At 36.3% G+C, this 15,302-nt stretch overlaps 2 protein-coding genes across 2 annotated transcripts in view; both read right to left on the bottom strand.

Moving 5' to 3' along the window:
* Positions 1-485: 485 nt before the first annotated feature.
* nansa (N-acetylneuraminic acid synthase a) lies at positions 486-10,718 on the bottom strand. Its single transcript, NM_206829.1, is given in 6 exon segments — positions 486-888; positions 3,836-4,102; positions 4,723-4,877; positions 5,428-5,527; positions 7,775-7,990; positions 10,529-10,718. Coding segments are annotated over 6 exon segments (1,080 nt in total). The 5' UTR covers positions 10,661-10,718; the 3' UTR covers positions 486-678.
* Positions 10,719-12,041: 1,323 nt separating this feature from the next.
* gne (glucosamine (UDP-N-acetyl)-2-epimerase/N-acetylmannosamine kinase) overlaps positions 12,042-15,302 on the bottom strand; it is a 39,473-nt gene continuing 36,212 nt past the window's right edge. The window contains 1 exon segment of the mRNA NM_200883.3: positions 12,042-13,563. Within this exon segment, the coding sequence (NP_957177.2) occupies positions 13,328-13,563 (236 nt within the window). The 3' untranslated portion in view covers positions 12,042-13,327.

The following is a 15,302-nucleotide window of genomic DNA, read 5'->3' as shown; positions in this document are numbered from 1 at the left end:
GAAAATATGTTGGGGTTGCATGGGACGATAACCAATTTCAAGGTATACCGCGATTTGGAAAAATCAAGGCTTTCAAACCACCAAAATTTTCTGCCATACCGTTGTGTGTACGATTTGGTTATTTACATTGTTGTTGCTATTGTTTTAGGACAACAGTATCTCCAGTATAAAAGATATCCAAAAATACTGTTTTAAATTAAAGAAATCTGTATGGTATTTTTTAAACTATCGAAGACAGCAGAAGTCAATGATTTATTTAAAATATTTAGGCTGACTAAATAATTAGTGTTTACTGCACTAAAGTATTTTAAATGTTTTTCAAAATAAAATATTTATTGTGTTCAAATATTTTCCAAAAAAAAATATTAAATTTAAAAGAGAGATTAGTGAGTGGTGTACTCATTTATGCCGAGCACTGTATATACACTTTTTTTTTTTTTAAATACAGCATCTTATGCATTTATCTTCAAAACGAGACAGATTTCCATTGTCTTATAATCCATTATTTATTCAACAGTATTTGGCAAATAATGCATTATATAAACAAGTCTGGCTTCATACACAGTATTTGTTGTATTGTTGAATTTCTCTTTGCCTCAAAAACAAAACTTGATTTTAATCAGGGCACTGAAACATGTAACCTTTTTTTGCAGTTTGATCAAGGATCACATGCTTTCCTCAAGCTTTAGCTTTTTTGCCATAGCTGTCGACTACATCTTCAGTAATGCTCTCGTCCTCCTCCACATCTGTGGTCACTTTCTTCCCCACCAGCTGGAAGATTTCTTCTGGAGCTACACCCTTGGGTTCAGCTACTTTCACTGCCAGCATGTCAAGGGTGAGTTCTGTACCTTTTGGAATAGAGGTCTTTGCCACCACCGACTTCCCGAGCTAAAGAGGAACAAAAGATGGAGAAGAAGAATTATAGGAATGTCAGAGACGGAGCAGATATCTTAGGCCCCGTTTACACTAGTGCGTTTTAGTTTGAAAACGCATAAGTTTTGCTACGGTTACGCCATCCGTCCACACTACGCCGGAGTTCTCGAGCACCGAAAACGGAGCTTTTTGAAAACGCTGGAGAGGCCGTTTTCATTCTAAAACGCTGCTGCTCCGTCTCAGTGTGGATGGGGAAAGACGGAGACATCTGAAAACGGAGGCGGGGCTGCAAACGTTCGCCTATCTGATTGGGGTTTTTCCTCAATATTAAGTAGCCCACACACAGTTCAGTCACGCATCCTCTTCTTGTAAGTTAAGACTTCGCAAGTTTGATCAAGGCTGCAGTCTCCCCCTTCTGATATGGAAAACATACAGAGGACACGGGTAAATCTTCAAAGGGAACAGTTTACTTTATAACTTCATTCACATCACCTTGGCTACGTTGTTTTACTTTCTCAACAATAAAATGTAAACATGATTTAAGGAACTGCCTATTTTCTTTTTAATATTAGCAACTTAACAGACAGCAGAAATGTTGAGGCGCCGAGCGTCATCTTCACTGTTTGGATATTTATAACAAAACGGAGCCGATAACAACTGCCTCCTTTCAATTTCAGTGAAAATACGAAACGCACCCTCTCTTTTGCTGAATATCAGTTTTAATAATCAACAATTATAAAAGTATAACATACAATAAGTTTATACATTGTAGGAAATAAAGGCAAGCGATCAGTCAATGTACCTGGATTAATCATTAACTTATCTTTGCGCTTAACCAAAACATGTTACCCGTGAACAAGTAACTTAATAGATTCCAATGACCAAAGTCAGGGAATTGGCCTATGTCGTTAGATAAAGACAACAACATGAATGAAATATCACGTTTAGCAAATATAGCGAGATTACATCCAGCGGGAGATGCCTGATGAGCAGTCCGACAAGCAGAGCTCTCATCTGGGTAGAAATGCTGGAGCGCTTGCCCGAGAGTGTGTGTGTGTGGTCACGTGATGTGCGTTTTCAGCGTTTTGGTGTGGACGGAGAGCTGTTCAGAAACGCTGGGTAAAACGCGAGTGTGGACGCGGATCGTTTTCATTCTACAACGCCGTTTTAAAACTAAAACGCACTAGTGTAAACGGCCTTAAAGACATGGTGAGTGTGCTATACAACAAATGCCAGACACACACATGGAAAAAGAAGAAAAAAAACATGTCAGAGGAAGGAATGTTATGGGGTATGATACGAGTCACGAATGGGTGAATTTGATGGGAAAAAGAAGAAAGTGAAGACAGGATGACAGGATGTTTTGGAGAGAAATAGAAAAAGGAATGCAACGCAAGACAGAAAGAGAATAGAGCTGTAAAACATGCAGGAGGAGGATGTAAAAGGCAAATGCTAATAACAACTATGTACAAAAAAAAAAAAAAAAAAAGAGAGACAAATGTAGCAAATTAAAGGTGCAGTAGGTGATTGTCTTTAAAGACATGTTATATTCTGGGTAAGGCATAAAACAAAAAAAATGTTCATCCAATTAAATATTGTCAGGCCGACATCTTCCATAATTCCGATAAGTAGCCCAAACTGTCAGCAAATGCAGATTCGGCTTCTGATTCAGATTCGACTTCTGCGCATCTGTTCACGCAGATCCTATGTTTAGGCTAAGCTTATGTTAGATTGTGTTGTGTTGTTAATTGCTCACATGCATAGATGTGTTGTTCAGCCACTGAAATCTCCCAGCGAAAGACTGATGTGACTATTTTCCGTTTTAGAAGGGCCTTTTACAGCATCAATAATGTCAATTTTTATTCAGTTTAACAAAACATCAGTAAACAGCGCTATTCCGCATAACCTGCTTTTATTGAGCTGAAGTTGCTTTTTATTAACATTGGTTCATTTTTGAACAATGACAGCCCTCCTATACTGTTTACCGCTACTCTGAATATTCGCTCTGAAATAGCATGCAAGTATGACTTAGTAATAAATGTAATTCCTGCACGCCGCCAGTCAAACACTAACTAACTGGCAAATGATAAGAACTAGTGGGTTGTCTGCTGTTGTGACGCGGTGCGCGCGTCCGCGATTTCAAGAGGCGTGGCTTTGAGTCGGTCCCTCCCTGCTGTTCAAAGACAATATGCCAAGCGGTTAGCATTTTGGCAGATCACCTACTGCACCTTTAACTCATTTATGTCTTTAGCATAGTGTTTTTATTATTAATTGAGATATTAAATTAGAAACTTACAAAGAAATGTCACAAAATACAAGGTAAAAAAAAAAAACATTGAGACTGAATTTTTACTTTTCATAATTCTCGCAATTCTTGTAAGTCTTACTAGAGTTTTTGTTATATTTCTGTTTGAATTTGAATGGATAAAGGCTGCAATTGAAAATATGTACTTCCAATTCTGAGGAAAAAAAAATAAAGTTCCAACTTCCTTCAACTTCAATTTTCAAGTTACATTTGAGCAACTCCAGCATTATGCATTTGACATTTGCAGTAAAAATTCAAAACATAAGATTCAAGGAGATGGTATGTTTTAACATTAGATTGAAACATCTGTTTATATTCTAAGAGAGTTAGGGAGCAGAAAAATATTAATCTGGAAAAAAAATATATATTCTAAATGAGGAAGAAAAAAAAAACATTTGTTATGGAAGTGACCTTCTGTGTAGAAATTCTGTTAATTAAACTGCACAACCCAATAGAAATAATGCTATTTATTTATTTTTATTTGACATTTTTTGCATTTATGAGGGGAAAATTTTTTATATATATATATATATATATATATATATATATATATATATATATATATATATATATATATAAAAGCCATAGTAAGTTGTCTTTTAGCACTGAACAAGAAAGTGAGAAGAAAAGATGCATTTGAACTAGGTCTTATTGTACCTTATCATGGCATGGCACCTCACAGGGCAGCATGCGTTTCAGTCCAGTGCCCAAAGCTCTCTCCACAATGCGGATGGACCTCACCAGCTCAGCCAGCTCTTCTGGTTCCAGAGACGCTGCATGATCACTGCCTTTCCAGCTCTTATCCAGGGTCACGTGCCGCTCCACAACTTTGGCTCCCAGAGCAACTGCCCCGACTGTGATGTTGATCCCACTTTCATGACCCGAGTAACCGATGGGAATGTCTGGGAATTCTTTCTGATATTCCTGTTAGATTTGGGGAATAACTTGATTATTTAACGTCATTTAACTCAAATTTAGGCAAGATTTTTTTTACCTAATCTTCATTTTTATTTTTATTTTTTTTACAAAAATCATTAGTTAATCGTTCATTTTTCTTTGGCTTACTCTCTTATTTATCAGGGTTCGCCACAGCGGAATGAACCGCTAACTATTCCAGCACGTGTTTTTATGCAGCAGATGCCCTTCCAGCTGCAACGCAGTACTTGGAAACACCAATTTACTCATTCACACACGCACTCATACACTACAGCCAATTTAGTTTACCCAATTCACTTATAGCGCATGTCTTTGGATTGTGGGGGAAACCGAAGCACCCGCAGGAAACCCAGGCTAACACGGGGAGAACATACAAATTTCACGCAGAAATGCCAACTGGCACAGCTGGTACTCGAACTAGTGGCCTTCTTGCAGTGAGGTGACAGTGCTAACCACGAAGCCACCATGTCACCCCACCAGCAAATCAAATTATTATTTAATAGTAGCTCATTAGAAAAGGTCACAAAGTAGAAACTGTATAGCCAATTTGGTGGCTTTACTACACAAAATGGATTTGAATGGAAACAGAAAAGAGCTGGATTGATTACCGTGATAACCCGCAGGTTGACGTCCTCAGGTTCAAGTGGATATGCACTTGTGCACTGCAGGATGCAAAAGTTCTGATTGTGCTCCTTCACAATCTTATAAACGTTCTGCATGGTTTCCATGGACTGCATCCCGCTGGACACTACCATGGGGCGTCCTGAAATCAAACACAAGCATTGCAAGTTAAATTTGGTTCAGTACCAATAAATATACAATTTAAAAATCACATTTAAGTATATTTTTTATGCAGACAAGAAAACTCTTTAGTGGTATAAAAGTATAAACATAAATTGCAATGAATTATTATTTTGGGGCTCTACAGTCTTGTAATATATACTTAAATACAGTTTGCTCTAACTATTCTATTCCTCACAATTGTTGGGAATATATAAATTATTGTTACACTGAATGCTATTATAGGTGGTGTCTTCTGTAAATCATGTAATATCTAAAGCAAATTATTCATGTGACTTCTTTAGCCATAATGTCATGCTTCTAAAAATAAATAAATAAATAAAAATTCAAACACACTGAATTTGTTGTCTATTGACGCACAGATTTTTACATGTAACCTATTTTTATATATACAAACACTAACAATGTATTTTCTATGAATTTGTCACTAAACTGATTAGTATTGAAACCTTGTTAATTACTAACACAACTCCATCCAATGATGCAAGCTAGTATAAAGGGAAATATTGGACCTTTTTGGGCAGTTTTCTTGAGGTAAGGAAAGTTGTTGGTGTCGCCAGATCCAACTTTGAAAAAAGGCACATCGAGTTCATGGAGGAATTCTACAGCCATCTTAAAGACAGAAATACTACAATTAACATCCAAGGTTTTGTCAGCATCATCACTGTTGGATAAAGACTTTCTAAACACCTATTAATAGTGTGAGATGACTACACCAAATTAAAGATCAAATGATCATAAAGAATTGTTCATATTCAAAACTATATATTAGTGGAGAAAATATATATTATTTTAAAAGTGTAACACATGGAGTCAGAAGGATCTCAATAATGGTTCATGCAAGACACAATGTAGCCAAATTCACATGCACAAAACAAAAAAAACAAAACAACCAACCAACAAACGTACGAGCGAACAAACAACCAATCAGCGTACAAGCGAACAAACCAAACAACAAACCAACCAACGAACTAGACAACCAACGTACGAGCTAACGAACCAAAAAACGAACCAAACCACCAACCAACCATGAACCAAACAACCAACAAACAAACCAAACAATGAACGTACAAGCGAATTAACCAACAAATGAACCAAACAACCAATGAACCAAACCACCAACCAACCGATGAACCAAACAACCAACCAATAAACGTACGAGCGAACGAACCAACAAATGAACCAAACCACCAACCAACAAACGAACGAATGAACCAACCAACCATTGTGCAAACCAACGCGCAAATGCACACAGAAAACCAATTTGACAAAAGACGACTTGCACATATTTAATCAGGATGAACTTGCTAGTATGTATATATATATATATATATATATATATATATATATATATATATATATATATATATATATATATATATATATATATATATATATATATATATATATATATATATATATATATATATATACACACACACACACACACACGTGTGTGTGTGTATATAAATTTTGCACGCGAATTAGATTTTATGCATGCGAACTTGGCTACACATGCACATAGTGTCTTTTGCGTTAATTATTATTGAGACCCTTCAGACTCCATAATAATGTTCGTGCAACATTAAGATGTTTCTGCATCTCTGTGTGTGGAATGAAATTGTGGAACCACAGAATATATGATCTTCAGAATCTATATAGAAGAACAGATTTGATTGATGGAATATCAATATCACTGTTGGAATATCAAGCCAATTCCATGCGTGTTCAATAGGTCTGGAGAGCGTTTTCTTCAATGCCAAAAATATTAGTAATTTATTAGATACAAATGAATAATTCGATGACAGAGCTCTGGGTTACGTTACCCCAATGCAATACAAGAATTACCTTCAGGAGGTTTGCAACTAACTTTACAGACCTGAAACTTGCCTTTAGTACTTATTCATTGTTGCTCTTAGTTGTGTAAATTGCTTCCTTGTCCTCATTTGTAAGTCACTTTGGATAAAAGCGTCTGCTAAATGACTAAATGTAAATGTAAACTTACATTTCCTGAATCCAGCATATATACACAACTGATAATAACAGGTGGAGTTTTGGTTTAACATCACTGATCAGTCATTCTGCAGGTCCCTTGGCTCTTTGTAACCCCTAGACATACTTCCTCTTTCTGCAACCCTTCTCTGCATACCAGAACTGAACAATTACGTGCATCTTTAATATATTTTATAACTTCTAAAAAGATCATGCTCCTTGAGACATGTCCAGACAGCAGTCTGGAACAAACCTAAATTTATTCTTATTCTGCTTTTTCCACTAGTCAGCAGTTCTTCTAAAAAGTGAGCAGCACAGTAAAAAAGAGGAAGTGTGTCTGGTCAAGATGTGTTATAATACAATAGAAAAGATTGATTAATCTGTTGTTAGTCTAAACTTTTTTCTAATAAAAAATAAAGACACAAAAGTAATAAAAATAAATTCCTTTTTCCCTACACCACAAAAGTGTATCAGAATAAGAGATGACAGAATCATGGAGTAAATTTGCTGATTATCATGGATAGTTATTAATTGTTATGGATTTTTATTTATAATTTGATGTAGATTGGAGAAGGGGAGGGATTAAACAGCATTTGATCCTTTTCATTTCTTTTTGGTCATGGATGAGCAAAAATTGTATTGTGCTGAATTATTTTGCTTTGTTTTTTTTTATTGTAGTTATTTATGTTTACATGTTCGAAATAGAGTCTAAAGTCTTCTTTCCCACTTAACAGCAATTCTGAAGCAAAAAATAAATAAATATATATATATATATATATATATATATATATATATATATATATATATATATATATATATATATATATAGTGGTCTATTCTGGCTTAGTATGTCAGCAAGGGGCTCACCTCGTCCATTCCAGACGCAGTGAAGAAGATGCCCACTTGTTTAGCGTACTGCTGCAGCTCCCTGTACTGCTCATGACTGAACTCCAGGTGTCGCTTATGCTCTCCGTATGTTTTCCCCCAGGAGTGTTTTGAGGTGTATGGCCGTTCAAGAGCTTTCTTATTGAATTTATACTCCAGCTCACTCTTCTGAAACTTTGCACAGTCCGCACCACAGTCCTAGCAGAAGAGGGGAACAAATACACAAACAGAAACATAGATACACACAGAACAATATATAAAATAAAGCCTTTAAACCAGGGGTCTCAAACTTGCGGCCCGCGGGCCATTTGCGGCTCTCAGTGCAATATTTTGTGGCCCGCACCGACCGCTGTACACTGACAGAATCAGCGGAGCGGGGAGAGAGAGAGCGCTCCCCGCTCCGCTGATTCTATCCGTACACAGCGGTCACTGGCATTCCCCGCCCGCCGTGTAAACAAAGGGGCGGGGATGCCGGTGACGTCACCACGCCCCTTTGTTAGACGCTGTGACGGGCGGGAAGTGTTAGGAGGGAACTCGCGCCGGCCAGAACCAAGGTAAGCTGCCCCTGCCTGCCACTTAGCTACCTATCTGCAGCCTGCCACCTACCTAGCTACAGCCTGCATCTTATATATATTATAGGTAGATACAGACTGGTACAGACTGATGTGACTGGAGTGGGGTGGGGGTGTTTTATTTATACATATATACGCCTTTTTTTTTTAGGTGAGGGAATGGAAGTTTTGAGTGTGTGAGAAGTGTGTGAGAAGTTATTCTCCACCTTGAACTTCAATAAGTCAAAGTACAGGTTTAGACTTGATGATCATCTTCAAGCCATACTGAGGGTCTCAACTGCTTCCGCTCTAAAGCCAAATATGGTTCAGATTTGTGAGAAGAAGCGCTGTCAAGTCTCTGGCAGCAAGGAGTAGGCAAAAGATGCCATGTTCAGAAGAACTGTTCATAATCTTCACTCAATGTTTTATTAATGTTCAGGACACTTCATGTTCAGAAGAAATAATTAAAACTGTTGATAATGACATTTGAGGACTTTTTTTTTTTTTGTGAAATCCCTTATGCGGCCCAGCCTCACCCAGACTTTGCCTCCTGCGGCCCCCAGGTAAATTGAGTTTGAGACCCCTGCTTTAAACAATCCTTAAATATATTGGTGACAGATAACTAATAAAAAATAATTAATAAGTATTTTTTTATTTAATTAATTATGCATAAAGGGTGACGTGGTGGCGCAGTAGGTAGTGCTGTCGCCTCAAAGCAAGAAGGTCGCTGGTTTGAGCTTCGGCTGGGTCAGTTGGCATTTCTGTGTTGAGTATGCATGTTCTCCCCACATTCGTGTGGGTTTCCTCTGGGTGCTCCGGTTCCCACCGTCCAAAGACATGCGGTACAGGTGAATTGCGTAGGCTAAATGGTCCATAGTGTACGAGTGTGAATGAGTGTGTATGGATGATTGCCAGAGATGGGCTGCAGCTGGAAGGGCATCCGCTGCGTAAAACATGTGCTGGATAAGTTGGCGGTTCATTCCGCTGTGGCGACCCCAGATTAATAAAGGGACTAAGCTGAAAAGAAAATGAATGAATAATCATGCATTTAAAAAAAAAAAAAAAAAAAAGTAATCATCTGTCTTTTTTCACACAATTAATAGTACCAGAGTTTTGAAATTAGGCATAGCTGTATTTGGGATAGATAAAGGGATAATTTACCGGAAGCTGAAAAATAATCACCCTTTATTCACCCTTGTTCCAAACCTTTTCGACTAACTTTCTTCTGTTAAGCACAAAAAAGACAACTTGAAGAAAGCTGGAAACCTGTAACAAGCAATAGTTACATGTTTTCAGTTTTCTACTAAATATCTTATTTTGTGTTCATCAGAATAAAAAGGATCCCCTTGAAGTGAATAGTGCTGTACCCCTTTAAGATCACTCTCATTCGATTAAACATACAATACAACGGTCATTATTGCAGGTTAAAATAACTATTTTTATGTGAAATAATTTTCTCCCGAATAGAAAAAAATATTAAACTAATACATTTTATATAAACACTCACCGGCCACTTTATTAGGTACACCTTACTAGTACTGGGTTGAACCACTTTTTGCCTTCAGAACTGCCTCAATCCTTTGTGGCATAGGTTTAACAAGGTACTGGAAATATTGCTTAGAGATTTTAGTCTAACTAAACGCCTTTATTGTAAGAGTTATAATATAGTAACGTAAATGTCAAAAAATACTCTGGTAAATCATGTTTTGGATTGAGGTAAATTTTGTTTTATATTCACACATTCAGACTTTCTCCTTGATAATATGATTTTAGAAAAGTATTCTTTGCAAATTCCTAATTGTGAAATCATATTAGCAGCTAGTGACAATCAAAGTACATTGTTCACATTCAATTAAACAGTGCTAATGTTGTTCTGAAATCATATTTACATGTGATTTCAGTTCGAATATTCAAAGTAACGTTACCATTGTAAAAAGCACAAAGAATGTGCGAATATAAAAACTTTATCTTAATATGTTTTGAATGACCATTTGAAGTATTTATTAAATGTCAGTATTATATTAAGCAGTCTCTATGGACCTGTCGAGCACTTTAAAACTCACTATTAACTTACAAATACAGACTAAACAACGCAATACATTCTGCTAAACCCTTGTAGACTTACAGAAATAAGCAGATATGATGCATCACGGTTTATAAATGTAAAAAAAAAAAAAACTCTCACCTTTGCCATTTTGATCATTTTCTTGGCAATCTCAATGTCTCCCTGATGATTCTGTCCGATTTCTGCAATAATGAAGCACGGATTGTTTCCTCCGATCATGCGGCCGGGACATAATTCAAATTTAAGTGGCATTTTTACAACTAAATGCACAAACACGACAAGAAAAGCTACAGAAAATCGAGGAGTCAACAGACAGTCACACTCCTTTTTGACTACTACACGCGTCAAACGCCGAGTTGAAGTAGTGACTCGAGCTTCCGGGTTTATTGCGTTTCAAAATAAAAGACCATTCATTATAGTTACTTTTATTTTCTTACATTTATTATATTACTTTTTATTTACTAAATATTCAAGGAGTTTTTAAATCAAATGACACATGAAATAAGGTTTTGTGGCTCTCAGTCACCTGAAATACACATTTCAGTGATGTATATTGTTTCTTTATGCAGAATAATGTTTGGAAAATAAAAATGACTGTAAATCATAAACAAAGCCCTGAGCTTTTCAAAGTTTTATTTATTTAAAAATGATTTAAGGGTAAAAATGAGAAAGCTATAATAGTAAACAGTGTGGAAGACAGTACTACTAAGTCTGAAATCATAATTTTCTTAAATAATTTATATGCACACACCAAGGTCAAAAGAATGTGAAAATGTGTTTTAATTATGAAATTATTTAAAGTCCAAAAATGTATGTATTTATTTATTTGTTCTATATAATAGAAGGTGATTTATTGTAATAATATCAATAGTATCCTGAGAACCCTCTGAAATATAATTTGGTATTTCAATGGTTTATATAAGTTTTAATAGTTTATATTTACAAAATTACAAATAAATAAATTATTATTATTATTTTTAATAAAATACTGTCTGGCATGATTAAAACAAGAATAATTTTACTCTACACTCCCCAGCCACTTTATTAGGTACACCTCTCCAACTGCTCATAAATGCAAATTTCTAATCAGCCATTTACATGACAGCAACTCAATGCATTTAGGCATGTAGACATGGTCAAGACCATCTGCTGCAGTTCAAACCAAGCATCAGAAATGGGAAGAAAGGTGATTTAAGTGACTTTGAATGATGAATGGTTGTTGGTGCCAGATGGGCTGGTCTGAGCATTTCAGAAACTGTTGATCTACTGGGATTTTCACCCACAACCATCTATAGGGTTTACAGAGAATGGGAGGAAAAAAAGAAAAAATATCCAGTGAGCGGCAATTCTGTGGCCTCCACCGTCACCAGAGCTCAATCCAATAGAGCACCTTTGGGATGTGGTGGAACGGGAGATCCACATCATGAAATCTGAAGCAACAGTGTAATGCTATCATGTCAATATGGACCAAAATCACTGAGGAATATTTTCAGTACCTAGTAGAATATATGCAATAAAGGATTAAGGCATTTCTGAAGGAAAAAGAGGGTCCAACCTGGTACAAGTAAGGTGTACCTAATAAAGTGGCCGGTGAGAGTATATATTAAAAGAATCACACAGTGTGGCCCTAAAATCTGAATAAATGTCATTTTAATTCTTTATATTTTCCACAATCCTTCAAACCACAAGGCTTTACCCAAGTGTTAACAAGCTTTTCCAATATAACAACATTATATACGATTAATTATTCTTTTACACATTTCCAAAAGCATAAGTGAGACACTAAATGACAATGGAAGATAATTTTTTTCATACATTTGACATTTAATTTTTACAAAATAATTTCTACCTCCATTTACTAAGCTTTCAGTGTATATAAAACAATTGCATTTGATGTGGAAACCATAATGAAGCATCTCATCTTTGGCCCACGTATATTCAATAGGTTTACAACTGAACTCTTAATATATTAAATAAATTCATTGGCAATAAAAGGTAACAGTGTTCTCATTGGTTTTAATATAAATGTTTGTACATGATTTTAAATATTAAATTAAGGAAAACACAGTGGACAGACATTTTTCCCATTCATACAGCTGAGTGTCTTTAAAGGCATTGTTCAACCAAAAATGAAAATGTACTAAGCGTTTAGTCATCCTCGAGATGTTCAAAAACTTTATATGAGATTTAAAAAGATGAAATCCATAGTAAAATAAAAATACTATGATAAAGGACCTTATTTTGTTCAAAGCGAAAACTAAACTCAAACATGTTTAATTTAATATAGTTGAACATAATTCTGGAAGACAAAAAAGGCTTGGCAACAAATAAGCCATAATTTTACCAACATTTTACATGGTACAATTTCTAAAAACAATTAAAAAAAACAAAAAAAAACCAAAGCAAGACACAGAGTGTGTTTTCCTTTATACAAACATTAAATAAGAGCTTTCTCACAAAAATTTAATTTATCCTTCAATACTTGTTCCCAAATAATAAAAGTACTAGTGCTGTTTAAAAATTAACCGAGACAAAAAACAAAAATAAAAGTTTGCATTTACATAACGGTGTATATTTATATATGTATTAATGCACACACACATATATAACTTAAAAATATTTACATGAAATGACATATATAAATATATGTTATATATAAATATTGTATATATTAATATAAATAAGCATTTTCTATACATCTACAAACATGTATAGATGCACGTGTGTATTTACATATACATAATAAATATAGCTTATACACACAAAATTATTATGTAAATGTAAACTTTTATTTTATTTTTTTATTAAAAGTTATTCGCAAACAGCACCTACAGAAATAACTACACATTTTAAAAAAACCTTCAGAGCAAGGATGCTGCACATGATTGGCCTTGGTTCTTTGAGTCTGTGAGTGATATTTCAGTAAGTTCTGCGGGTGGTGTAATCCAGCACCATACTAGCGGCTCCTAGCAGCGCTGGGTCCTCCAGGTCGGACACCATGACTTTGGTCCCCTGTGCGGTGAGCAGTGCCCGCTGGCCGATCACCTGGCGGACCGGAGTCTCATAATGCACCGCCAGAACCCCAGACAGAATGACCAGAGACGGGTTGATCATGTGCAGGATGTTCACGATGCCCAAACCCAAAGCTGTACCCGCTGTGGGGAAAGATAAGAGAAGATGGATTAAAGCACTGTTTCAAAAGTGATGAAGGTTTGATGTGTATTGATACTAGGGCGGTCGTTCAATAGATCAATTTTGATTTCAATGAATGCTGTAGCAATGATTCTGAATATCATTATTCTTTAAAGGGCGTCTATTTTCCCTCTTTTTCAAGATTTAAGATCAGTCTTTTGTGTCTCCAGAGTGTCTGTAAAGTTTCAGCTCACCCATCAGATTATTTATTAGACCTTTTAGATTATTGGATTTTCTGCTTTGAACTCTACGTAGCTGTTTTTGTTGCCTGTGCCTTTAATGCTAGCTCTCCCCGCCCCACCATTCCCACGTGCCTGTCAGAGTATGCCTCAATCTAGCGATCTGCGTAACACACATCACCAAGCAAGCGACACACAAACAGCATCACACTCTCACTCATTCACACACATACACGGCACCAAGCTCTCTCTTTCTCTCATTCACACACAGACGCACACACATAAGACAGCAACAAACAAGCTACACACAGCATCGCGCTCTCTCATTCACACACAAACAAATGCGTGCTCGCTCGCTCTGGAGTCAGCAGCGATATTGTTAGACCGCCCGCTCCCGTTCAAATTACACAAGTTACCGACCACTCCTGCGATTTATTCGAAAATTTATTCCCATGCTGCAAGAAATCTGGTCGGGTCCCACGGTTTCTGCGAGAATGCAGACCTCTACCTCAATCTCTGTCTGCGTCAGATAAACAGCACAGTGACAGACATGAAGGAAGCAGATTTCAAGTAACGTTTGAGAGAAATACTACAGTAAGTATTTTCCCAATGATTATTTGATGTATTTGTTGTGGAGTTAGTTCAAGCCTTTCTGCAACGATGAATCACACACAATGCCGTAACAAAGTTCACACACACACACACACACACACACACACTCAGTTAACTTATGTTTTTGCACGGCAAATGTGACAGGACACATTTTATTTCCACTGCTATATGAACATTCGTTATGTTAATGTACAAAATAACCCTGATTTACCATTTACAAACCGGGATTGAAGCGTCTTTTTATAATTGTCCTGACGTGCGGCTGTGCTGATGAATTACATCAAGTTTATCGTCTTTAACTTACTTTATTACGAACTTGCACTGGTTTAAAAATGTTTTAAACTTGTAAAACTCATTTTTTAACAGATCTTTTAATCACAGCTGCTTTGTGCACGTCCTGTCCTGTTGATATGATTAAAGTCGTTACTACAGAGACATGTTAATACGCGGCTGCCAATCAATTCAGTGGGTGAGGAAACCGCACCCCTACGTCCTGTTGCAGTGGGCCTCAAAATGGGAGGGATTTGGATCCTATTTTAATGGCAGGAAATTAAAAAAAGCCACTTATTGTCTTTATTTCACCCCAATATGACTGTGGACACACTGTAACTACACACAGTTCTGTCCAAACAGCTTACAGAAGATGCTTTTCATCATAGATGCCCTTTAATGTCAGCATGAAGTGGAAGTTGCTGAAACTATTATTTCATCATGTTGATGTACTTCCAAAAGAAAGGGAATACAGAGTAGGGTACAGGGTTTTCTCTTGAACTTCATCCCTCATTGAAAACTAATGGTAAGAGAGGGTATTTATTTATATGTCGTTGCTATGGAAACCCTTAGGTTAATGCCAACAGAAGGACCACCACTCCAAAGTGGAAGCCAAGGGTCACACTTTGATTGAAGAGTAC

Source organism: Danio rerio, chromosome 1 (assembly GCF_052040795.2).
Source record: "Danio rerio strain M-AB ecotype USA chromosome 1, GRCz13ab, whole genome shotgun sequence".
Lineage (NCBI taxonomy): Eukaryota > Metazoa > Chordata > Actinopteri > Cypriniformes > Danionidae > Danio > Danio rerio.
The sequence above is the reverse complement of the archived record's forward strand: the minus strand, read 5'-3'. Positions and strand labels throughout refer to the sequence as shown.